Source organism: Gordionus sp. m RMFG-2023, chromosome 5, assembly GCF_954871325.1.
Source record: "Gordionus sp. m RMFG-2023 chromosome 5, tfGorSpeb1-WG-v2, whole genome shotgun sequence".
Lineage (NCBI taxonomy): Eukaryota > Metazoa > Nematomorpha > Gordioida > Chordodea > Parachordodidae > Gordionus > Gordionus sp. m RMFG-2023.
The window spans coordinates 30,061,292-30,086,152 of record NC_088779.1 but is presented as its reverse complement, the minus strand read 5'-3'; the positions used below and the strand labels follow the sequence as shown (position 1 = coordinate 30,086,152).

General features: G+C 30.9%; 3 protein-coding genes across 5 annotated transcripts; 1 reads left to right on the top strand and 2 right to left on the bottom strand.

Annotated features, from left to right (window-relative positions):
• Positions 1–3,428: 3,428 nt before the first annotated feature.
• Positions 3,429–21,829, top strand: LOC135929489 (protein artemis-like). Of its 3 annotated transcripts, none has more exons than XM_065466094.1 (2): positions 3,429–3,540; positions 19,701–21,829. In XM_065466094.1, the coding sequence occupies exon 2, from the start codon at positions 19,719–19,721 to the stop codon at positions 21,507–21,509; it is 1,791 nt and encodes a 596-aa protein (XP_065322166.1). In that variant the 5' UTR covers positions 3,429–3,540; positions 19,701–19,718; the 3' UTR covers positions 21,510–21,829. The 3 variants fall into 3 exon arrangements, with proteins under 3 accessions (XP_065322166.1, XP_065322168.1, XP_065322167.1); XM_065466096.1 differs by lacking the exon at positions 3,429–3,540 and adding an exon at positions 3,899–3,986; XM_065466095.1 differs by lacking the exon at positions 3,429–3,540 and adding an exon at positions 13,688–13,841.
• LOC135930332 (uncharacterized) lies at positions 15,773–16,453 on the bottom strand. Its single transcript, XM_065467114.1, has one exon. It carries the CDS (start codon positions 16,451–16,453, stop codon positions 15,773–15,775), a length of 681 nt encoding a protein of 226 aa, XP_065323186.1.
• On the bottom strand, positions 18,156–18,934 carry LOC135930331 (uncharacterized). The gene is made up of 2 exons (XM_065467113.1): positions 18,782–18,934; positions 18,156–18,602 (listed from the first exon to the last, which is right to left on the bottom strand). The coding sequence occupies exons 1-2, from the start codon at positions 18,932–18,934 to the stop codon at positions 18,156–18,158; spliced, it is 600 nt and encodes a 199-aa protein (XP_065323185.1).
• Positions 21,830–24,861: the final 3,032 nt, after the last annotated feature.

Here is a 24,861-nt window from a genome sequence, read left to right as displayed (position 1 = left end):
ATGTAGTTCATTACCGTTGCAGGAAACCAGGCTGTCCTGTAAAATGTAAATATGACCATATTTACATTTCATCAGGTGTACATGAACACCAACCTGATGTCGGGTATTTTGAGCTTCTCAAAACAAAAGAGGTTCTTGAAAGAACGATTGCCAAAGATCCTACCGAAACAAGGATGAGGATTTATCAAAAAACTATCGATATTAGATGTTTAGAGACTACTCACATCGAAAATTATCCAGAGGCAATCCCCCCTTTCATATCAATTAGGGGTAATATTGACAGACTTCTAAAGAAATATAGGCCTTGCATGCCTCATTCAATTGAGGATATAATATTAACGCCTATATATGCAACCTCTACCAGATCTCAAAGATTTCACATCCCTACTGAATCTAATAGGATATTGGTCTTTGGGACTACGGACATGTTAAAATTGTTGGGAACTGCTACGACAATATATATGGACAGAAATTTCTACATAGTTCCGAGATTATATTGTCAGCTCTATACCATACACGTGATGTATGAAAACATCATGATACCAGTTATATATGCTCTCCTTCCAGATAAATCAAGGGAGACATATATTCAACTTTTTCGTATAGTCAGAAATTTTTGTACCCTGGAAGGCATCAATTTCAATCCTCCAAATGGTCAAACAGATTTTGAGGCAGCGGCTATATCTGCTCTTCGGTTTGTATTTCCGAATAAAGTGATCAAAGGTTAAATTATAATTTAAAATATTTAGGATGTTTCTTCCATTATTCTCAAGCTTTATGGAGGAAATGTCAAGCTTTGGGTTTAGTTAGGGACTACCTAAACGACTCCCATAGGCGGATGACAACTTTACCATTTTGCAAGGAGGAGCATTTGGCCGAGGTTCTTTTATCTTGCTACTCAATGGCAACTAACAATCCATCCCTACTTCGTTTTATGGAGTATATGGATCATACGTGGCTTGGTGAAACTGGCTTATTCCCCCATACTATATGGACAAGGTATAAAAACTTAAAATAATTGTAATCAATCATTCTAATATTTTTAATATTTATTAGGTATCATGTAGATGGGCCCCGCATAAATAACCATCTCGAGGGGTTCCATCATGCCCTAAAAAGAAAAACAAGCAGTGCACATCCGAATGTGTACGTCCTAATAAAAATATCGATCGAAAATCAGAATTCGAACGATATTAAATTGATACAAATTCGTAATGGATCGATTGTTCGGCGGGCAAATCGCACTTATGAAAGATTGAATCATAAAATAGACAATTTAACGTCTATGTATGATAGAGAAATTTTAAATTTGTTTTCTTTTTTAGATAAAATATCATTTTAGTTAATTTTCAATCATCTAATATATATTCAAGTTATTCTGATTAAATTATATATATATTAAATTGTACATTATTACTTTTGTTTTTTATTATATTTATAATCCGAAAATATTATAAATATTAATACTTTTTTATATTTTTTATTCCTATAGTTTCTAGTAAGACAAGTGAGTTACATTACTTATGAATCAACAAAAAATTATTCATATAGTATCTAGTAAGACAAGTGAGTTACATATACTTATGAAACAATAAAAAAATTTTCCTATAGTATCTGACAAGTGAGTTACATATACTTATGAATCATTATAAACCTTAAAAAAAATTTATTCCTATAGTTTCTAGTAAGACAAGTGAGTTACATATACTTATGAATCAATAAAAAAAATTATTCCTATAGTTTCTAGTAAGATAAGTGAGTTACATATACTTATGAATCAATATAAACCTTAAAAAAATTTATTCCTATAGTTTCTAGTAAGACAAGTGAGTTACATATACTTATGAATCAATATAAACCTTAAAAAAAATTTATTCCTATAGTTTTTAGTAAGACAAGTGAGTTACATATACTTATGAATCAATATAAACCTTAAAAAAAATTTATTCCTATAGTTTCTAGTAAGACAAGTGAGTTACATTACTTATGAATCAACAAAAAATTATTCCTATAGTATCTAGTAAGACAAGTGAGTTACATATACTTATGAAACAATAAAAAAATTATTCCTATAGTATCTAGTAAGACAAGTGAGTTACATATACTTATGAATCAATATAAACCTTAAAAAAAATTTATTCCTATAGTTTCTAGTAAGACAAGTGAGTTACATATACTTATGAATCAATAAAAAAATTTATTCCTATAGTTTCTAGTAAGACAAGTGAGTTACATATACTTATGAATCAAAAAAAAATATTCCTATAGTTTCTAGTAAGACAAGTGTGTTACATATACTTATGAATCAATAAAAAAATTTATTCCTATAGTTTCTAGTAAAACAAGTGAGTAACATATACTTATGAATCAATATAAACCTTAAAAAAATTTATTCCTATAGTTTCTAGTAAGACAAGTGAAAAAAAATTTATTCCTATAGTTTCTAGTAAGACAAGTGAGTTACATATACTTATGAATTAATAAAAAATTATTCCTATAGTTTCTAGTAAGACAAGTGAGTTACATATACTTATGAATCAAAAACAAATTATTCCTATAGTTTATAGTAAGACAAGTGAGTTACATATACTTATTAATCAATATAAAACTTTAAAAAAATTTATTCCTATAGTTTCTAGTAAGACAAGTGAGCTTCATATACTTCTGAATCAATGACCACCATCCACTACATTTCAAATATTATTGAAGACGCCTGATTAAAACATTTATATTATTATTATATATTTTATAATTATATATATTTTACATTATATTACACTTATATTAGGATTTTTTTGTATTATAATATTACAATAAACTAATATTATAGTGTGATACATTATTAGTTATATATATTTTATTATATTATACATATATTAGGATTTTTTTTATATTTTATATTTTATATTATGTATATTTAGAAGATTAATTATAGTATTAGAATGTAGTACCTTTTTAGTATTATATTATTTGTTTTATATTATATTATATTAGTATTATATTATATTAGTATTATATTATATGTATTATATTATATTGGTATTATATTATAATACACATTATAATATTGGTATTATATTATATTTTTATTATATTATTATTATATATCTTATATTAAATTACACATAATAATATTGGTATTATATTATATTGGTATTATATTATATTGGTATTATATTATATTGGTATTATATAATATTGGTATTATATAATATTCGTATTATATTATAATGGTATTATATTATATTGGTTTTATATTATTATTGTATATTTTATATTATATTAACATTATAATATTACATTATTTTAGTATTATAGTGTATTACATTATTAGTTTATATTATTAATTTATATTATTATTTTATATTATTAGTATTATATTATATTATTATTATATATTTTATATTATATTACACTATATTATATATTTGTATTTTATTATATAGGAAATATTATGTTACTTGTGGTGTTTTAAATTACGTACAAATATATTTGGCCATTTTGAACTTGGAGATTTCGTATGCGAACCGAATAAGATAGGTATGATATTTATTTATAAAGCCAAAATTAATTCTTGTTAAAGTTTATAATTTATAAGCCTTTATTAAAATTATAATTTTGACTTATTTTAATCTAAGGGTGGTTTAATTATTTTACTGATAATTGTAATTAAAAATTAAGACACTTGGCCCAATTTTAGGTTTATTGGAGGGGGGGGGGTGCAGAAAAATATTTAAACAGCTTAGTTATACCCCCCCCCCCCTCTCTTTCTCAAAAAAATTTACATCGAAAATACTTTTTAAAAATAAGAAAGGAAAGTAATAGGAGAGAAATAATAGCTGTTTAATGTCTAATACCTAATAGCTCATATTGTAATGAGGAAATATAGAAAATGTAAACATATTTTTGGCAGATTAAGGTGAAAATGAATGTGCCAAGATTTAGATTAAAGAAAATGAGCCTGAGCTTCCAAAACAAAATGGGAGGTTAGATTTAATTTTTCCTATTCCAAATAATTTATGTAAATTAGGTATTGCCAAATAGGCCAACTTTGGGTTGATTTTAAAACATGGCTTGATTAAAATTATAACCAAAATAATATTATATAAGTCTGGATTTGCTCATATATAGGGGAAAGGCTTGGACATATATTTGCCAAATTGGGGCTTACATAATGTTATTTTGGCTAAAATCAAAATCAACTATTTTTAAAAATCGATCCAAATTTGGCTTTTTAATAACAATACCAACATCACTTAAATTGACTGTTACTAACAATGGAAGAGAATTTTCTTTAAAGTTTTATAAATACAAAGAGGATTAAATAATTAATTGAAGCTGATGCAATTTTTTGCCTTCATTGTAGGATCTATAACTTAAACAATTGTGAATCAACTTATACCAAAATGGCTTTAGCCAACTGGAAGAAAGTTCAACTAAAGGGACTTTGGAAAACATAGAAGAGGATAACAAGACTAAAAGATTGTTACAATATTTTTTTATACCCATATAAAAATGCATTTCCAAATATTCTGTATCAGTTATAATTGCCCACATCAAGTTGTGAGTCAATTCATCATTAAAGAGAATTATTAAAAAGTCTTTCAAGATAACTTGGTTTTATTAAAATATGGAAAATACATAAAACTATTACTTTTGGAAATATCTCAACCAAAATAAAATTAACTATTAATCCTTTTATTAATTTTACACTGCTCAATCATTGACCATAATAGCAATTACAATATAGTTATATATATTTTATAATTGAATCCCTAACAAGTATTATTAAAGGATATCAACATTATTTTATATGTGCAAAATCATTAAATCAACTTATTTCTTTCCAGCTATGAGTCAATTCTTATTTTCCATTTAATTTTATAAACATATTTGATCATAATTATATTTATCTCAATTATTCATTCTATGATGTTGAAAAAAATTTATTAACCACCCCTCCAAAACTTCTGTCAGCCCCCCCCAATGGGTGTAGCTAGGCCTGAACCCATGTATGGGTTATTATATTTGACAGACTACCACTGTTAAAATATTAATTAGTTTGATACAATATACTTAGACCTGTGTGAATGTTAAATTCGTTATAGTTTAAATCTGATCAATTTTGCCAGGATTCAAAATCCTAATGATGAAGAGGAATTGATTAGTTATATAGAGCATGGGGAGAGAGGAATAACCAAAGAGAATACAAAGAAATATTTTTGAAATATGACCTATATTATAGAAGCGGGGAAATTATAAATGATTAATAATCTTTTTTGGTTTCTTACTATACTGGTTCATCTTATTTTTGAACACCATTTATGTTTAACCCCAGGCCAAACAAATTTTAAACTAGGGATTCACCCTCATTTGGTTTGTTTTACTCTCCAAAAGCATCTCAAATAGAGTCAATGTTTATCTGAATGTACTGTTTAGTGTTACAAAATCGTGGAGTTGTTAAAAGTTACTTTTTAAATGGATCTAAATACAGATACATTTTTCTAAAATGATATCTAGATATTGATATTTTAATCAAAAAATCTATTTAGATACAGATACAAATACCACATTTTTTTGTATCTAGATCCTTTAACAACTCTGCAAAATCGCTCCGTTTGAACCCGATTTTTAAAAATGGATGACTCATTATTTTATCAAGAAAGATATTACACTTGGCATGAAAACTTTGCTTATCGATGGCATAAAAGGATTGGTAAATTTATTAGTTAAAATCTCTAATACTTACGCAATATTTTACTGGGCTAAAATATTGAGTTAGACGGTTATAAAAAAAAATAGGATTAAGACGAAGCGATTTTTTGTAGTTAAACCGATTTTTACGAAACGTTTTTAAAAAAAATTAATATTACATAACTATCGAAATATGGCCGATAATTTAAAGCCTTCTATCATCTCTGAACCCAAATTTTCGAACTTTGGTTATAAATTGGTAAAATCTCGAGTTAGCTGGCTAATTTCGAAGTTTAACAGCACTAACTAAATACTCGTTTGGATACGTTTAAACCTTTTTCTTGTTGCCAGATAATATAAAAAAAAGAAAATGATACCAAATTTTTTTTAGCATTATCTTTTTAAAGCAATTCGATTTTTCCTTTATAAAAAAAAAATTTTACAAATAAATTGAATTTTTTTGGATCCATTTTTATTATGAAATTATATACAAAATAATCAAAAATATCGGATCGATATTTTTTTTAATGACTAATTAGATACTTTTTCAAAAACGTTACATATGGGGCCCGATTCGATACTTAATAACGGCACAATTCTAATATTATTGTAATTGTATATTTTTAATTCAAAAATTTTAATAATATTTAACTATATCCAACCGCGATATCCTGACATTGTTTAAATCACCATTTAGAATTAGTGGAGGGTTAATCACTGCGAAACCCTTTATTGCCACGATATTTAGTTTATACATTAATAAAAAATCTAAAGGCGTTGAATCAAATACTGTTTGAATCGAGAATTCGGTTGCGGAAGATTTTAAAGGGTATGATGTATGATAGGTGTCTAGCTGTCTTTGTACTGTCAAGAAAATTTTGGAATAACGATGAGGCCCTATATACACATTTTTAAAAAATTCAGCAAATTCTATTAAACAAGTACAAAATTTAACGGGTTGTCCCACCTAGATTATTCTATTTGAATGACAAGAACAATTCTAAACGTCAAAAAATTTATAAGGCCTCGTTTTTAAGGATACGCCTGGTAATTCTATATCTCTTATAATTTTTAAAATGAATATTTATTTTAATAGGAGAAAATGAGAATATCTCAAGAAGCTAAGGAAATAAATAAATATTAGATTAGTAATATTGAAGGAAAATAGAAGGCATTCTGGTATCAAAGAAAAATTCATACATTACTTTCTCAATAGACAATATGTAAAATTTAATACCAATTCCGAATCCTAGTAATTAAAAATACTATGTTCCAACAGACCTTCACATTCTTTATGGGGAAGGGCAAATTAAACCACTTGTTTTTTGACTAAAGCTCAATGTCTATCTTGGAATAAAATTGGAATAAGGAATATATTGAATGATATTAAAAATGAAAGTAATTGAATGCCTCCGTGATTTGAAAAGAGTACAATTCCTTGTTGCCAGTCATATTATAAAACATTCTCCAGTGTAATTATGATAAACGTTGTATGGGGTTTCCTCTCAGTCAGTACAATTCTTCCTATATTAAAAATTGACTAACATGAAGATACAGATCTGCAAAGAGGGGATTAATATTAATTAAAATATTTGAAAAAGATTCGCTATGGTGTTAGCTATTCTGATTTATGCGTAATATTATAATAATATAATTATGAAAATCTAAAAGGTTACGTCATTTTTTTTAGGCAATATATATTTTGAAATACATTTCAATTTTTTTATAGCTTATAAGCTATATATATATAAATACAATGTATTTTATATGAAAAGCTTTGATGTAATCTAATTTTTTTAAGCCTCAAATTCTTGGAATTTAAATAACTTTCTTCTTTTCAGGGTTTACATGAAGCTATACAGACGACTATTTAGAAGACGAATTAGAACACTGTCTGGGTACTTAATTTAGAAATTTTTATTTATAAAAGATGGGAAAAATATTTCCACATGGAGGATGGACATGGCTATAAGAGAACTCCTCGTTGGATAGCAAGGTTTAAGATTCCTTTCCTACCAATGATCTTAGTGAGTTTAAGTGAGCCTATCGAATATTCTTAGGATGTTAGTGGCAAACATGAAGACATTAGTCATTAGACCGATAATAGTTCATGTAATTTTAAAATTTCTAATTTTTCTATCGATAGATATATGTTTGCCTCTTAGTTTATTATAGGCATAGTCATACTCTTACTGAGTCTGTTTGACTAGGCTATGATGATGATAATACCATCGAGAATTTTCTTTTAGAATGCTCACTAACTCGATGATTGATTGAAGAATATTAAATTGCTTTTGTGGGAATTTTGTAAACATGGACCAATTTTAAGAAAACCACTCAAACCCCGAGTATTTCGGGATCAGGGTATATTCGGGCCCATTTGAAAAATCAGCCATTAAATTTTTTTGATAAGATTTCCACCACAAAACTGTCCTATCGTACTAAGGACTGCTTTATATAAATGATATTTCTTTGAAGCACTTTATTTAGGTTAGGAGGTGGTAAAACCTTAGTACTACTTACCACTGATGTCTTTAGCGCAGTAGCCGCCATATAGCGAACATTAAATTATCCCTAAAATATCCATATTAATTCTTGGTTCTTTAAGGCGCATATAAGGAGACTTATATGGGCTTTAACCATAGCTATTAGTTGGTATATAATAGAGTTAATCTATTGTTTGTATATTGGAAGCCATAGATTATGATATACATAGAGGGTTGTTTCTAAACAACCTGGCCAAAACATCATCGGGTGTGCTAAGTGAGCGTAAGCTCTAAATGCCAAGAGACTGCAACGGCCTTGTCTATGTGTGGTACAGTCCGCCTTGTTGTGGGTGACTCATAATAAAAAACAACATACTGCAAATGACTAAGAATGAGATAAAGGAACAGGTTGATCTTAAACCTTCGGGTCAACCTTTAATTAAGGAAGGTAAAACTATAGAGAGAGTGATTATCAAATCACAGGACGTGTCTGTTGGTACGACGGAGCCGCTAAAGTTTAAATCTGGCGATGGTGATAAACCAGGTAAGAATGATAGTGTAAACCCCTCCGAAACGGTCAATCCGGACAAAGAAGGTAAGGAGAGCCGTCGCAAGGGAAGAGACGATAACTCCGAATCTCAGGAAGAGACTTGCATAAAAGCGAAGGAGAAAGAGGAAAGCGGTAGGAAGGAGAGCAAGCTACAAACTACTCTCACGAAGAAGCTAGGGAGTCATAGTATTTCAGGCGCACTGTGGCGCCCAGTTAAAATATTATGTGATCGGCCAACAACAGCCCAACACGTGATTATACCGGTGAGAGAACGTATCAGTTCGAACCCTTCATACATGCATGTGACCACTGGCGAAGACGACCGTACATATGTCGAATTTGTGTCGCGCTTGGTGGTGGCTGATATTAATGGTAAACTACCTTTGTATACCACCTCAGAAAAGATATACCTAACTGCACTTGATGCACCTGGATCATACCAAATTGAAATGAACACTACACAAGTGGTAGATTCAATGGACATGGCATCAGCGGACCGATTCTTTGTAGCTGGTGTCATACAGGGAAATAATATAGCTTCAGCTTTACATGGTAAAGTTTCGGCCTCATTAGGTTTCAAAATATCCCGAAAGCTGAACGACAATCTACTGCGTGTGAATAATGCTAGTTTTTATGGAGTTGGATACATCCTATTTTTCCAAAGATATATATATGAATTAAGAAATATATCACCGTGCATATTAGACGCAACGGCAAGTGCGTTGGTTAAGAGAAGATTAGACGTGACCCCCAATCAGGAGAATGCGCTGGCCGATCGTATGAGCGCTGATATAACGGAAGGTAGATTTGTTTGGTTTGCAGACGAGCTCAATGCTGGAGATATTAACGTGTTGGGATTGATAGCCTCGGGGTTGCCAAGGTTTACGACTCCGGAACGACATGACTGGAAGTTGTGTTCAGAAAGTGTTACTTGCGAGCCGATACGGATGGTATTATATGCATCAGATGCGGCTGAGCTACCTAGACTTAGGGACGCATCATCGTGTCAAATCAGAAGTAGTCTGCACAGATTGGCGGATTTAAGAGGTGACGAGGTGTTTGAAATGGAAGGCTGGTTTCGGGCTTGTATGGTAGTATTTGGTCGGGCCTTGAATAGAACGGAAGAGGGGACAGCCCGGGTACTTTCGGATTATATGGATTCATGGTTACAAATTGGTGGTTGTGATTGGCCGCTACCAATGGATTATAATTGGCTATGGAGAGCGCTCAGCATTGCTTATCCTTTGGCGAAACATTCTGAGCTCAGGCCTGAGATAAATAGTTTGAGAAGTTGTTTTGCGGACGAGTTTCTCAAGTTAAGTGTGACTACTAGTACGCTTCTTTCAATCGGAGTCAGTGTTACCCTGAATATGTTTAACATTACAGGCAAAGTTATGAATGCGATGAGCCCCGGAGTGGATGCTAGCATTTCATTGTGGTTGGGTAGTTTGTTTGATAACTTGAGGGGTAAACCTGAAATACCGTTGATTATGCAATCGGCTATGCAATTTTTAACGGATTTCACTAATTTGACTTTCAATGATTCTTTCTTCATTGGTAGAGGATGGAATCTTAGAAATAAACATGTACTGCACTGGGGTGAAAATGCTAGCTGGCGTGGCACGTGGGGAAATAAGATCCCGTATATTGTAAATCCTTTGTGTTTAAGTTGGATTTGGAATGCGTGGCCTGATATTTGGGGCATTATGGGTGCGCCAATTGAAGTCGATTTGAGAGCAGAATTGTATCTGCAAGGTAACGGGTGGATAGCTGATAAGGGTTCTATGGATTATGCAAGACATGCTAAAGAGAAGCAAGCCTTCAAAATGGTGTCGTACGGATTACATGTTGTTAATGCATTGCGGCAGTGGTCGAGAGCAACTAGAGTTTGGGCGATAACGTGGAGGTGTTTCACCATTAATGCAATGGATGAACTGGTGAAGGTCACTGATAGTGACGAGTTACAACCGACTTGGGTTGATGTTTTGGGTATAGCTGAAATAGGGTCGTGGTTGAGCTATGACTGGTTTACCGGGTATGTATTGGTACCAAGCATAAAAGAGACAGGCTTTGACGCAGCTGTGTGGACGGCAATGATTACAATACAGGTTATTAAGATGATGAACGCCGGTATTAGCCTGCCTCTAAAGGCCATGCCAACAATGCTGTCTAATAAGTTAGGCCCACGTGCACTATTGCGTGTGAGTAGTAAGTTGCACAAATTGGCGCTAGATGAGGATGATGAAAGCGGAAACAAGCCAGGACGAAAAAACTAATGTACTCCAGCATCAATACCATTCATTCATTCAAATCACATCTGTCTCCCATTTGCCCATTACCATTCATCATCATCCCATACCCATCATTCATCATCATCCCCAAATCCCTATTTGATTATTGCAAAAACTGTAAAGATCATATCAAATATAATAACAAATGGGAATATCTTGCATTTAATAAATGAGAATATCTTGTATTTATAATTTCGAATTAATGCTTATTTTATTTTATTGAGATATTAGTGGTATTTCGAATTAATGCTTATTTTATTTTATTGAGATATTAGTGGTATTTCGAATTAATTCTTATGTATAATTAGGTTGAATGAGAATTATCGTGTAAATATTGTTGAGAATGAAAAAATAAAACGTTAAAAAGTGGTAAGAAAGATAGAGCTGTTTTATATTTTTTTTTGTTGATAATATAGGAAAATATTAAAGTATAATTCATAGGGAAAATGTGAATGTTATTTAGATAGAAATAAGATAACGCAACATATAGTATTAAATGTTTTATATTAGTGATAATTGGGGGGGGGGGGGTAATCTTATGTTATTTTTAAAAAGATGTAAAGCAACACATATTGTATTATATTTTTCGTAATGTAATGGTAAGATGAAAAGATATTGATTTTTTTTAGGTTATTCATATAGTATTATGTGTAAATAGAAAAGGGAATAATAGGTTTATTGTAAAGGAAAATTTTTGCTTGGGGTATTAGATCAATTAAGATTGGAAGGAATTTTTGAAGGTTGATTTTGAGTTAATTTGTATAAAATGTGAGTAAATTTTATAGATGATATGTTAATTTCATATTCATAATATGGTAATAAAATTTATTTAAAATGGAAATTATATTCAAATTAGTAAGGGATAAGATTTTGTTGGAGTTGGTTAAAAAGATAAATAATTGGTGGGGGGGGGGTATATTTAATTGTAATTATTGTATAGGAGAAATTCTGTTTTGTAGTTTTGTTATGGTAAAGGTTGTATGATTTTAAATGTAATTTTGGTTTATTTTTGATTGTAATTGGATGTTTTGGAAATGTTTGTTGTGCATTGAAAGTATTGATGAATGTAATTTTGGTTTATTTTTTATTGTAATTGGATGTTTTGGATATGTTGTGCTTTAATTGTATTGATTATTTGTTCGATTGTTTGTTTTTTTTTATTTATGTAAAATAAATTGTCTTATGTAAATTTTGATGGTAATGAGGGGAAAATGGAAGGAATGTATGTTTGTATATATATATATAATTTAATAATATTTAATTGTTAATGAGTGATTGAAAATATATATATATTTAAATAATTTATTTGGTGGTAACCAATTAGAATATGGTGTTTTTAAATATTTTTTTTATGAATGAATGTAGCAAGAAATGATTATATATTTATGTATAGTTTTTGTAAACAATGTTATATATGTATAAAATTATTGATATTGGTATTGTCAAAATGTTGTTTTAAAAAAATAAAGAAAAGAAGAAAAAAATTTAAAAAAAAGAAAGAAAAATTTAAAAAGAAAGAAAGAAAAATTATATAAAAAAAGGAAAAAATTTTTAAAAAAGAAAGAAAAAAAAGAAAAAGATAAAAAAGAAAATTAAAAAAAAAGAATGAAAAATTTTTAAAAAAAAAGAAGAAAATAGAAATGTATTTTGAGGTTAGATGGTTAATGGGTAAAGATGGGAGGTGAAATGTTCAATCAAGATTGGAGGATGAGTAATGAGGAAATCACAATGATAATGATACAATACAGGATCAAAGGAAGGGATGGAGAAGGTTGCGAATGAAACAAGATGGAAAATGATTTGGAGAACAATGGTGAATTAGATGTAGGGATGAAGAATGGTACTGGGCAAATGATTAACAATGGCAATGGTTTTATTTGATTTGTAATGAGCTAGTTTGATTTGAGGAATGATGAAGAATTGTAATGGTAATGGTCAAATGGGGATTTGAGGATGATGATGAATGCTATGGGCGAATGGGAGTCAGATGGGATTTGAATTAATGGAATAGTATGATGCTGGAGTACATTGGTAATGGACAAATGGGATTTGGTTGAATGAATGAAATAGTATGATGCTGGAATACATTGGAATGGTATGAGGAGTACATTGGTAATGGGCAGATGGGATTTGGTTGAATGAATGGAATGGTATGATGCTGGAATACATTGGTAATGGACAAATGGGAGGCTGATGGGATTTGGTTGAATGAATGAAATAGTATGATGATGGAATACATTGGAATGGTGTGAGGAGTACATTGGTAATGGGCAGATGGGATTTGGTTGAATGAATGGAATGGTATGATGCTGGAATACATTGGAATATGATGCTGGAGGGTGAATGTGAGATGGAAAAATGAAAAATTGTTTGTAAAGAGGGAAGGTGTCCTGATGACGTTGAAGAAGTGACGGGCTGTCAATTTATTATTAATTTATAGTTTTATATAAAAATACCTTTATGTGGATTTGGTTTATATGATACAATAGATTTAGATAAAATACAAGATAATCTCATCTGTAATTATATTTGATATGATCTTTACAAAAACAATTTCGAATTTTGGAACCCTGATACCGGGTTCAAAACCATGCCTTGGGTTGATACGAATTCAATTCAATTGTTTATCCACAATAAACGCAGGACGCGACCTCATTGCACCCAAAACTAAACGTAGGGCGATGGATATGTGTAATTGTTCATAATCATAAATATTTGACTAAAATAAAGATTAATTTTGACATCTTTCAGGAACAGTCCTAACCACTTTCAAAATGGAATGGAATATATTATTGGCCGTAATGAAACAGGGATGCAAAAGTGTCCTTTATATATATATATATATAATATATTCTTCTTTAAGGAATACCTGGTTAATAGAAAAAATATCAGAGACCTGCAGGCCCGGGCCGGGCCATATTTTAAATTTTTTAAATATACCCGGGCCGGGCCTAAAAAAAATTTTTTAAATATATCCGGGCCGGGCTTAAAAATTTTTTTTTAAATATATCCGGGCCGGGCCTAAGATTGTTAAACCCGGGCCAGGCTGGGCCTTAATATTTTTTATAAAAATTTTTACATTATGAGTTAATGGTTATAAGAATATATTATATTATAGTTATGATTAATATAATATTGGGTGATGGTTAACACACCTAACACCCACAGATCGATCTAATTATTAATTTCCTGCAAATTTATACAAAGTATTAATATATTTTTTTATAATTCATATCTAAATTTTTACAACATATTTTACCAAAACAATCAAATATAGGAATATCTTAAATAAGCCCCAATATTCAAGTATTAATAATATATATTTTTTATAATTCATATTCAAATTTTTTGAATATTTACCAAAACAATCAAATAAAGGAATATCATGCACAAAATACTAATGATATAATTAATAAAATTATAAATAATATTTATTCTTTTAGAAATACAAATAATAATTTAAAATCTGAAATATGGGCTAAATTTAACATCATCATAGATGAAAATAAAAAAAACATTGGCTACGTACAATGTAAGAATTGTTCAAGTATATTATCTTATAATTATAAACATGGTACATCACATCTAAAAAGACATAAATGTGATGGTAAATCCATGAAAATTAATAAATTTTTTTACACCTGACAAACCAACCTATAAATGTAATATAAAATATTTAAAAATTATAAAATAAATTATATAAATATTGTGCAATTAGATTATATTTTCAAAATACTATTTATTATACATGCATTTTTTTAAATAGCGATTTATTTTTATTTTATAAATTAAATAGTAAATTAATTACAATATATTATATTCTCAAAATATTTTCCATTTTTATAAATTAAATAATAGTTTTATTTTTTTTAAATGCAATATAAAATATAGTATATGCTCAAAATATTACCATTTTTATGAATATTAGTTTTATTTTTATAAATGCAAAAAATATAGTATTTGCTCAAAATATCCATTTTTATAAATAACAGTTTTATAATTTTAATAAATTCAATATAATATACTCAAAATATTAGCTTTTTTCTTATTATTTTTTAAATAATAAGCGATAATACTCGCTGAAAAATATGGTAAAATACCTCATGGCTGAATTTTTGTATATACCAGGTCGAATATAATTTTGGCCGTAAAAAATTTTTTTGAAATTTATCCGGGCCGGGCCGTAAAAAAATTTTTAAAAAAATATCCGGGCCTAAAAAATTTAAAACCGAGCCGGGCCGTGCAAATGGTGCCTCTGCAGGTCTCTGAAAAATATTTAGTATTACAATTCGTTGAAATTTTTGGGGATACTTTATAAAAATGATATTCTTTACTTTTATCAATAGCTTTGTGTAGTTTGTTAATATTAATGAAGGCATATTGAGTCAAAGTATATCTCAGTATGAGTAGTTGTATTACTACACTACTAACCTTCTAGAAATGATATCTTGTAAGTAAAAGTATTCTTATAAATCTTTTTCATCTCTTTATTATATATTGAAAACTGTTTTTAAGTAATTTGATTAATTTAATAGCCACTATATTATTTTCTGAATCAAAAAAAAAATTACAATAATTTTAAAGAATTTCTATTGAGTATTCTTTACTCATGAAAGGGCTAAATAAACACATTAAAATTAAATTTACATTCTTACATATAGGAGTTAATAAATAATTTTTTTATAAGAAGCGCCTGTTAAGAAATTTAAGATACGTTGCATCTCTTCTCCGTTTTATGGCGATTTCCAGGTTTACCCGGGTAGGCCAGTTTTCCCTCTGATTTTTCCTTTCCATTTTTGACGGTCCTGAGCATCAATACTTGTAAGATTCATGCTTCTCATATCCGCCGCTATCACATTTGTCCACATCATCTTGGGTCTTCCTCTAGGTCTTAATCCTCCTACTTCTATCATTGTGCATCTCTTTACCCAGTCATCTTTTGTCATACGTTCCACATGCCCAAACCATCTTAGTCTATTTCGTCGCATTACGATTCCAATCATTTCTATACCCAATCTTGCTCGCAATTCCTTGCTAGTTTTTTTCTCTCTCAGAGATACCCCACACATCCATCTAACCATCCTCATCTCTGTTCTTTCTAATTTGACTTCATGAGTCGCTTTCATTGCCCATGTTTCGCCGCCATAAACTAAACAACTCCTCACACAGCTTACGTAAACTTTCCCCTTTAATTTCAAAGAAACTTTTTTATTTGTAAGAATAGACGACATCTCTCTGAACTTCTTCCATGCTTGTCTGACCCTTGCTACAACGGCAGAATCTACACCCCCATCTGCGTTTAGCATATCACCCAAATAACAAAACTTATTCACTTTTTCTAGGGTTAGCCTATTGCCAATATCCAAACCACCATTTTCTACCTTATCATTATTATGTACCCCTTTCATGCACGATCTACAAATAAAAGTCATACTTGATAACATCAAACTTCCTTTTTTTCCAGCTACATCTATTATGTATCCATTTATGGCATCTGGTGCATTAGATTAAATTTATAGCAACTCTTCCCCACATACACCACAGGGCCACTTACTGGATTCCTCTATCTTTAGATTTTCCCAACCAATCATCACCTTTGTCTTTGCTATATTCATTTTCAGGCCTTTGCTTCCATAGCCATCTTCCATTTACTAATTTTATCCCTCAATTCTTCCTCACTGTTTGCCATTAATACAAGGTCATCTGCATATAATAACTCCCAGGGAAGTCCTTCACGCATTTCTCTAGCCACCACATCCATTACTAAGATAAATAATAATGGACTCAGCACGGGTCCTTGATGATGTCCTACCTTCACCTCAAAGCTGTCACTATCACCATAATCCGTCCGTACTGCTGTTTGTGCTCCAACATACATTGCCATCACTGCGGTAACCAACCATTCCTCCACACCTGATTTTCTCAAGGCCCATCTAGTAATCTCACGCGGCACCCTATCAAATGCTTTCTCCAAATCAACAAACGCATAATAGAGTTTCTTTTCCTTCGCAATATACTTCTCCTGAATTTGTCTCACCACAAAAATTGCATCTGTCGTGCCTTTTCCCGATGTAAAACCAAACTGCATTTCATCAATTTTCATTTGTTCCCTTAACCGCTTCTCTAACACTCTCAAAAACTTTCATTGCATGTTCTAAGAGTTTAATAGCTCTGTAAGACCCACAATCTAAAGGATCACCTTTCCCCTTGTACACTGGGATAATTATACTTTTTCGCCAGTCCTCGAGAATAGTACCTTCTGTGACAATTTGATTGGCTAAATTCATTAACCATTCAATTTCTAAATCATCAGAACCTTTAAACATCTCTGATACCTCCATCGTTAAACCCGATGCCTTCCCTTTTTTCATTTTTTTCACTGCTCTCTTTATCTCGTCCTTGCTAAATTTACACCCTGGACCTTCTACCTTTGCACAATTAATATTATTATCCCATTCATTTTCTTCATTCAAAAGTCCTTTCATGTAAATCTTCCAGGTGTTCTTAATACCACTACCATCAACCACCATTTTCCCTTCCATATTTTTCAAACACTTTACACCTATCACATCCTGCCTCTTTTTTGACATCTGTTTTGCCATTCGAACTATATTTCCAATTCCATCAGCGCATTCCATTTCTTTAACAAACTCTTATCTTTTTTCTTCTTGAGCCTTCGCTATTAATTTATATTAGCTATCTTGTAAATATCATTTATTTCTTTGCTATTATACTATACTTTGAAACACCTCCGTTTCTCATCCACGGCTCTTGCTACCTCCGGGTTCCACCACCAAGTCTCCTTATGTCTAGGCGGCCCTTTTGGCCTTCCACATATCTCCTCAGTTGTCATCACCCAGGCTTTCTTCGTGACTTCTCACTTGTCATTCACCCCAGATGCTTGTGACATCTCTGCCTCCCTAATCGCCAATGTCTTATTGAATTGACATCTAGCACTCTCCTCCTTCAATTTCCAAATCTTGAGCCTTGGGACAAACTTTCTTTTAGTGACCCTGGCACCTTTTAAAGTGAGATCTCCTACAACTAGTCGATGCTGATTTATACATTCTTCTCCCGGTATTACTTTCACATTTTTTACTATACATCGATCACATCTCCTTAATAACAAGTAATCTACTGCACTTTTGGTACTTTATAAGTCACCAGCTTCTCTGATTCTTTCTTAAACATTGTATTACAGACAATCATATCCATAGCATCACTAAAATCTAAAATCCTCTCTCCTTCCAAATTTCTCATGCCATAACTGAAACCTCCATGTACTCCTTCATAACCCTCACTACTCGCTACCACATGTCCATTTAGATCACCAGCCAGGATAATCCCCTCTTCAATTGCCAGTCTCGATGTCACCCCAAATAGACTGTCCCAAAATATATCTTTCTCTTCTTCACTTCTTCCAACCTGAGGAACATATGCCGAAATAATATTATACAGCTTTCTACCAAAAATCATCTTAATAACCATTATCTGGTTGTCTAGCCTTCTCACTTCGACTACTTTGTCTACCAATTTCTCCGCAACCAATACCCCAACTCCAGCCTTACCATCATTACCTCCCTGTCAAAAGAATTTATACTTTTCGCTAGTCTTGCCAATCATTCTGGTCCCATATCCTTTCCATCTAGTCTCCTGTATGCAGCACACATCTATATGCCTTCTGTGCAATACATCGACGACTTCTCCTGCTCTTCCCGTCATACTCCCAACATTCCATGTCGCAACCTTAACTCGATCACCCGTAAACTGGTTTCTCCACTTTTTATCAGGTCGTTTATGGCCATCATAAGTATCATTTTCATGAATAGTGGTTCCACCAGGTTTTCCATCCTTCTTTTTGTCGTAGGAGGATGAGGAGGCCCACGGGGTACTTTAAGCTGTACCCCGCCCATGCTTTGTTGTAACCATAGGGAAATTTTTGTAACAAGGTTTTACAATCGGATGCCCTTCCTGACATCAATCTCTTTAAGTGGTTTTTACACCCCGTCGAGGAGACGATGATCCTATTCTAGACCCAGATCACAGGGAACCTTTTAGACCTCCATTAGCCGCCAAAAGACGTTGCCACTCCCCCGCCACGATGAGGCTGAAGGTAGGATTTTAATGAGATATATGCTAATTATATTCAACGTACTTGAGAAATAAAGAATAAAGGTACGATGATATAATAGAGATTTTCTCTAATACATCTTAAAATTTTTAAACTGCTATTTAGTCAGACTTGCGTATTATGGTTCAACTAAAAAAATACTTGATCATAGATAAAAGAATATTATTAGTGGGATAATCAAGAAGGATTTTAATATTTTTAGGCATTTTCCAAGGATACATTTAGTTGCGTACAAATTTGTCGTGATAAGAGGGTTTTGGAACACCGACCTTTTTCGAAGGTCGAAATTAACCCAACTTCAATGTTATTTGGCACATATGTTATTACATTAAATATACTTTGAAATTATTCCAAAAATTAATAAACAGGTATTGCAATTATTTTATCCTCAGCTGACAATTTATAAGTTAATTATTTACCAACATCGTTTAGCCTAATTTTAAAATTTTTATGAATTTCATTGTATTTCTTATTATTTTTATCAATTTGTTAGCAACTATTGTATAATCCCATATAAAATAACTAATTTTACATATATTCACTTTTAGCCCCTTTCTAATTCCCAAATGAAGGCTTTTGACGGCCGGATAGCTCATTATCCAGATATATCGGTTGATAATTTTTTCGACCTCAATTTAAGCTCCCAATTATACTTCTTATCTCACAAACATATGGACCATATGAAGGGCCTTGACTCGGCCGAATTCTATACTCGCATTTCCGATATGTCTAAATTTGATTCCTTCAAACAGAAGAGATTGTTTTGCTCACCAGTAACTAAAACCTTGCTCTATAATGACCCCAAGTATGTACATATAAGTGTATTTTTTCAAGCTCTCTCACTGTATCGACCAGTTTTGATCAGGGCTCGTATTTATGATAACAATGCAAACATTTGGGATGACCGATGCGATATAAGTAAAATGCAAGGTATTATTATTAAGGAAGATGAAAATGTTATACCGAATATGGAAAAAGAAAAGGATCATGAAACCATTGGAGTAATCGATCACGAGAAAAAGTTGAGAAGATATTATAACAAAAAAAATGACGATAACGAAACATGCAAGAAATTAAGTGACTCCAATAATAACAAGTCTAGACATTTGACTTTCATGGTGACCCTAATTCCAGCCGGGCATTGCCCCGGTTCGGTAATGTTTAATTTTGAAAGCCCCCTCGCCAACGTGTTATATTCCGGGGATTTTCGATTTGGAGAAAAATTTCTATCTCTTAAACCCGGCACATTATTTGGGCTCGATCAGTTTATAAAACCTGGGATAGACGCTCTCTACTTGGATGCGACGTTCGCCGTACCGGAGGCTTCTTTCATTCCATCTAGAGAAGAAAGTTGTAGAGTAGCGGCTCAACTGGTTAAGGATTGGTTAAATTACGGGACTAATGATTGCGAAGATAAAAAATGTAACATATTTAGCGATGATACAAATAGTGTTAACATTAAGACAAAGCGATTTGTTAGGCTAAATTTACTTTACGACATTGGATATGAACCCCTGTACGCCTCGTTACATGAAGTTACTCATTATAAGGTTCACGTGTCGCCTTATCAATACGAATATTATAGGTCCACTAATGTGGCTTCTTATCTCACGTTGAACCCTACGGTTACGCCTCTTCACGCTTGTCGATTCAGGCCCTCGAATATTAAACAAAGCAACAATAGTAAGGAATGCAAAATCGAGGGTTGTCATGAAAATAATATCAACCAAGATGAGTTAAACCTGCATCTTTGTGACTCAATAAATTCCAGTGAAATCGAGGAATTTAGCTCGAAGGTTTTGATAATCCAGCCTTCCGTCATGTGGTGGAATCAGACTTTGACCACAAAAAAAATATATAGCAAAGTTCGTAACTTTTATCGTCTTTGCTTCTCCATGCATCCATCATATGGGGAAATTTCAAAATTTTTGGCATTCGTCAGGCCTAAAGAGATTTTCCCAATAGCCAAACCCATGAATTGCGATTATTACAGACTTAATCGCATTCTCCATAAATGCGTAGACGATGCCAAGCAATTTGGCTTCGACGAAACAGGCACAAGTAGCAAGTTTTTGCCCCGGTCATTTATCAAGGGAGAACGACGAAAAAGGCGACTATCTAATGATTTATCTTCATCCAAATACTCGCAAGAATCATTTGAGCCAATGAATGAAATTTTACCCTTTTTTTATATTTTCGATGAACTTCCACCAGTTTCTTCACATGATGAAGATATATCAAACGAGAACTCCAGTGCTGAAACGGGAGATGTTCACGGCTCCTTATCCAGTCATGACAATTCTAACGATTCTCTCTTCTTAAACCAAGATAATTTTACAGAAGAAATTAATATTTAAATAAAATTTTAAATTTCAATTTTTTGCAATGATTTCAAAAGGGGTTTTTAAAATTGTAAACGGATATCATTAATAATTATTAAATATGAGAATATTGATAACAATTTATATCTAGATTAAATTATTCAAAGGATCCTACCAGGGATCCAACCTGAACCAAACAGGTATTTTTATCCGAACCTGAACCCGATCTGATATTCGTTTCGGTTCGGATCCCTGAATCCTATTATCAAAAACCTCGTTAAACTCAATTCAGTCTTGCCTGTGAAATATTTTGTTTTATAAAATAAATGAATGAATACCGCAAATAAATCATTTTTCAAAAACGAATACTAATCAAATAATTCACTATTCGTATTTAACGAAAATATATTAGTCAGAATTTTTTTTTTTTTTATTTCACATTAAATAAAAATTAAAATGTATATTAATATTTAATTTTTTATAAAGCAAAAGCCAATTTTTAAGGCTGAATTTTTATTATTGCTTCCTCTTTAAAGACTAAATGCGATTTTTCAGCAAATTTTTTCCATAGGAAAGGGCCTTTCAGTCAATAGAAGTTTGTTAATCACGTCATCTGTCAGATTTACTAGTTATCAATAGATATTAAAAATAAATAAATTTTATCAAAAAAACAGTAATTATTCCGAGGATTTTATTAAAACGAATTGAATAGAATAATTGTTTTTCATAGTAATTTACTATTCGATTTAAATTATTTGAAAAGAATTAAATATTCGATTAGACGTTTTTTTTAACATATACACAAGATTTAACGTTTTATTAAGCTTTAAATTAGATTTTATATAATTTATTATAAAAAAAAATTAAAAAATATTCAATATGAATATAACAAAAAATTAGATTAATGATATCGGTAATCGGCCTCCAAGAAGTGATATCGGCTCACCTTTAAAACCTATTGACTTGAAATATAATAATTGATATAATAAGATTATATTGATTCCTTCCACAATAGGAGGTGAAGTCGAGATAAACTTTGCAACCAATATTTTGCAGAATCAATTTCCTATCGCGTTAAACGAATTGTATGTGGTCCAAGAATAACTCCCCGTTTATAGTAACCGCGATGATAGTAAACATTGCATAATTCCTTTCTTTTTTTAAAAAAATTTCTTATAACCAATTAAATAGTTATACTATATAACAATCAAAACTCTCATGATAATATGTAAACTATTGAGGGTGTGGATAATGGGGCAAGGGGGGGGGGGGGGGTATCATTTTTTTATATATAACTAGATTTGTATCAAGCTAAATGCTAGGTTTTAATCTAATTGGATTATTTCAAAACTAGATTTTTAATTATCTGACGACCTTAATCATACTCTATTTTAATCATTTTAGAACTGAATCTTAAAAAAACCGACTAAAGAGCCAGACTTCAAATTCTTCACCAACCAATGCACCAGCTAGTAAATTTGTGACTCATTGGCTTTTTTCTGGACTCGGAAACATTAGAATTTAAAAAAATATTAAACTGTTTGTTATTTTTTCCAGGAATTAAACTTTAAAAATGATTATTTAAATAAGTGTTATATTGTTATTCTTTTCCTTCCTCCCATAAAATTAGATTGTTGAAAGATCTAAACTCTAATTACATCCATTCCAATCTTTTTAATTTTAGAGAGGTGTCTTTATTTTCGTATATAATACTAAAAACCAGAAAAGATAGTTTTATGAAATTGAAACAAACTGAGACGAGATTAGGGGAGAAAGTGTTAAAGCGTTTGAAGTATTAATAACGTGAGTAATTCTTTAGTCCTGGGGCATAAAGAACTTAAATTTGATGTGCTGATATATATTATAATAAAATTTCTTGCATATTTTCATCTTCTGTATGATGTTCCTTGTAGAATATATAATATACCAAAACGTATTTTTACGCGTAAATTATAAAAATTACCTTCTAGTATATTTTTAAGCTTTTAGCAACATACATTATTTTCGAATGATTCAAAATCTTGTATACATGTTGTTCATAGTCTTAGATATAGAATAAAGGTTATTGGAAGTTTATAGTTTAATCAGGTTCAGGAGTAATCTAATAAAGATGTATATAAATAATTTTATCTTGTTGTAAATAGGGTATGGGTAAAACCTTTAAATGTTTTCATCTGATTAAAGCTGTAAAATTGGGAATTTTGAAAATTTAAACTGTTTAAAAAGAAAACAAATATTTTTTATTACATGAAATAAAAAATAGTCACAATCGTAAAGAATAATTAAATACAATATGCCTTAAATGAATTCAGATGGGCATACCTTATTGTAGATATATTATTAAGATTATCTGTATGAATTTAAAAAATCATGTGAGAAGTAGTGTTGTTAAACGGCTAGTTTTGAGCCGATTTTTAAAAACGTCTAACTCACTTTGGCCAAAATAAATATTGCCTAAACCTCAAAATTTCACTAATATATGCCTATACCTATGTACCTTCCATGAATAAAATCAGAGTTGTACAAAAGATCTTCTTTGAAGATTTTTGAGCCAGATCTAGCTCAAAAATTTGAGCAAGATCTTTGAAGATCGTAAAATTTGAAGATCTTTTATTTTTTAAAAATTTTGTGTAACGATCTTCAAAGATCTAGATCTCTGAAGATCGCTGCCATCAACGATCTTCATGATATTTATTTTTTTACCCCTTTATTAAAAGCCTAGATGTTTTTCAATTTTCATCAAGGCAGGTGGAGAGGTATAAAACATAAAAGAAATATTATATTAATAAAATTGAAAAACATCTGGGCTTTTAAAAAAGGGGTAAAAAAATAAATATCATGAAGATCTTTGAAGATCGTTGATCGCAGCGTACTTCAGATCGTTACACAAAATTTTTAAAAAATAAAAGATCATCAAATTTTACGATCTTCAAAGATCTAGATCTTTTTATTTTGAGCAAATGTACAACTCTGAATAAAATATTCAGGCTTGCTTAAAATTTTTCTGAATGAAATATTGAGTTAGTCGTTTTTAAAAATCGGCTTAAAACGAGTCGTTTAACAACACTAGTTAGAAGACACCATATTGACATAGTTGGAATAGAGAACCAAATATGCCAGAAAATTTAGTCGGTATAAAGACTTTTACCAAGAGTGAACATTCATTTGAACAAATTAATTCTTCGATATTTATAATATATCCTTCAAATCAATGAATAGTCTACATTTTTTCTTTTATATTTATGAATGAAAAAATTTTGGACGCGGCAAACCGCATGTAAAAATAAAAGCAAATTATACCAAGCTTACAAAATTAAAATATGTTGTAAATTATCAATAACCACAGACATGTGGACAGTCGCTAGCTTAACTTAATACTGTGTTATAA

What these genes read in the sequence shown, in the direction of transcription:
- LOC135930332 (XM_065467114.1), bottom strand. Translation starts at nt 16,453, where the DNA reads ATGACTTTTATTTGTAGATCGTGCATGAAAGGGGTACATAATAATGAT.
- LOC135930331 (XM_065467113.1), bottom strand. Translation starts at nt 18,934, where the DNA reads ATGGGCGGGGTACAGCTTAAAGTACCCCGTGGGCCTCCTCATCCTCCT. An exon ending in GTGGAGAAACCAGTTTACGG is followed by an intron (nt 18,603 to 18,781) that starts GTGATCGAGTTA and finishes TTCTTTTGACAG; the next exon opens with GGAGGTAATGATGGTAAGGC.
- LOC135929489 (XM_065466094.1), top strand. Translation starts at nt 19,719, where the DNA reads ATGAAGGCTTTTGACGGCCGGATAGCTCATTATCCAGATATATCGGTT.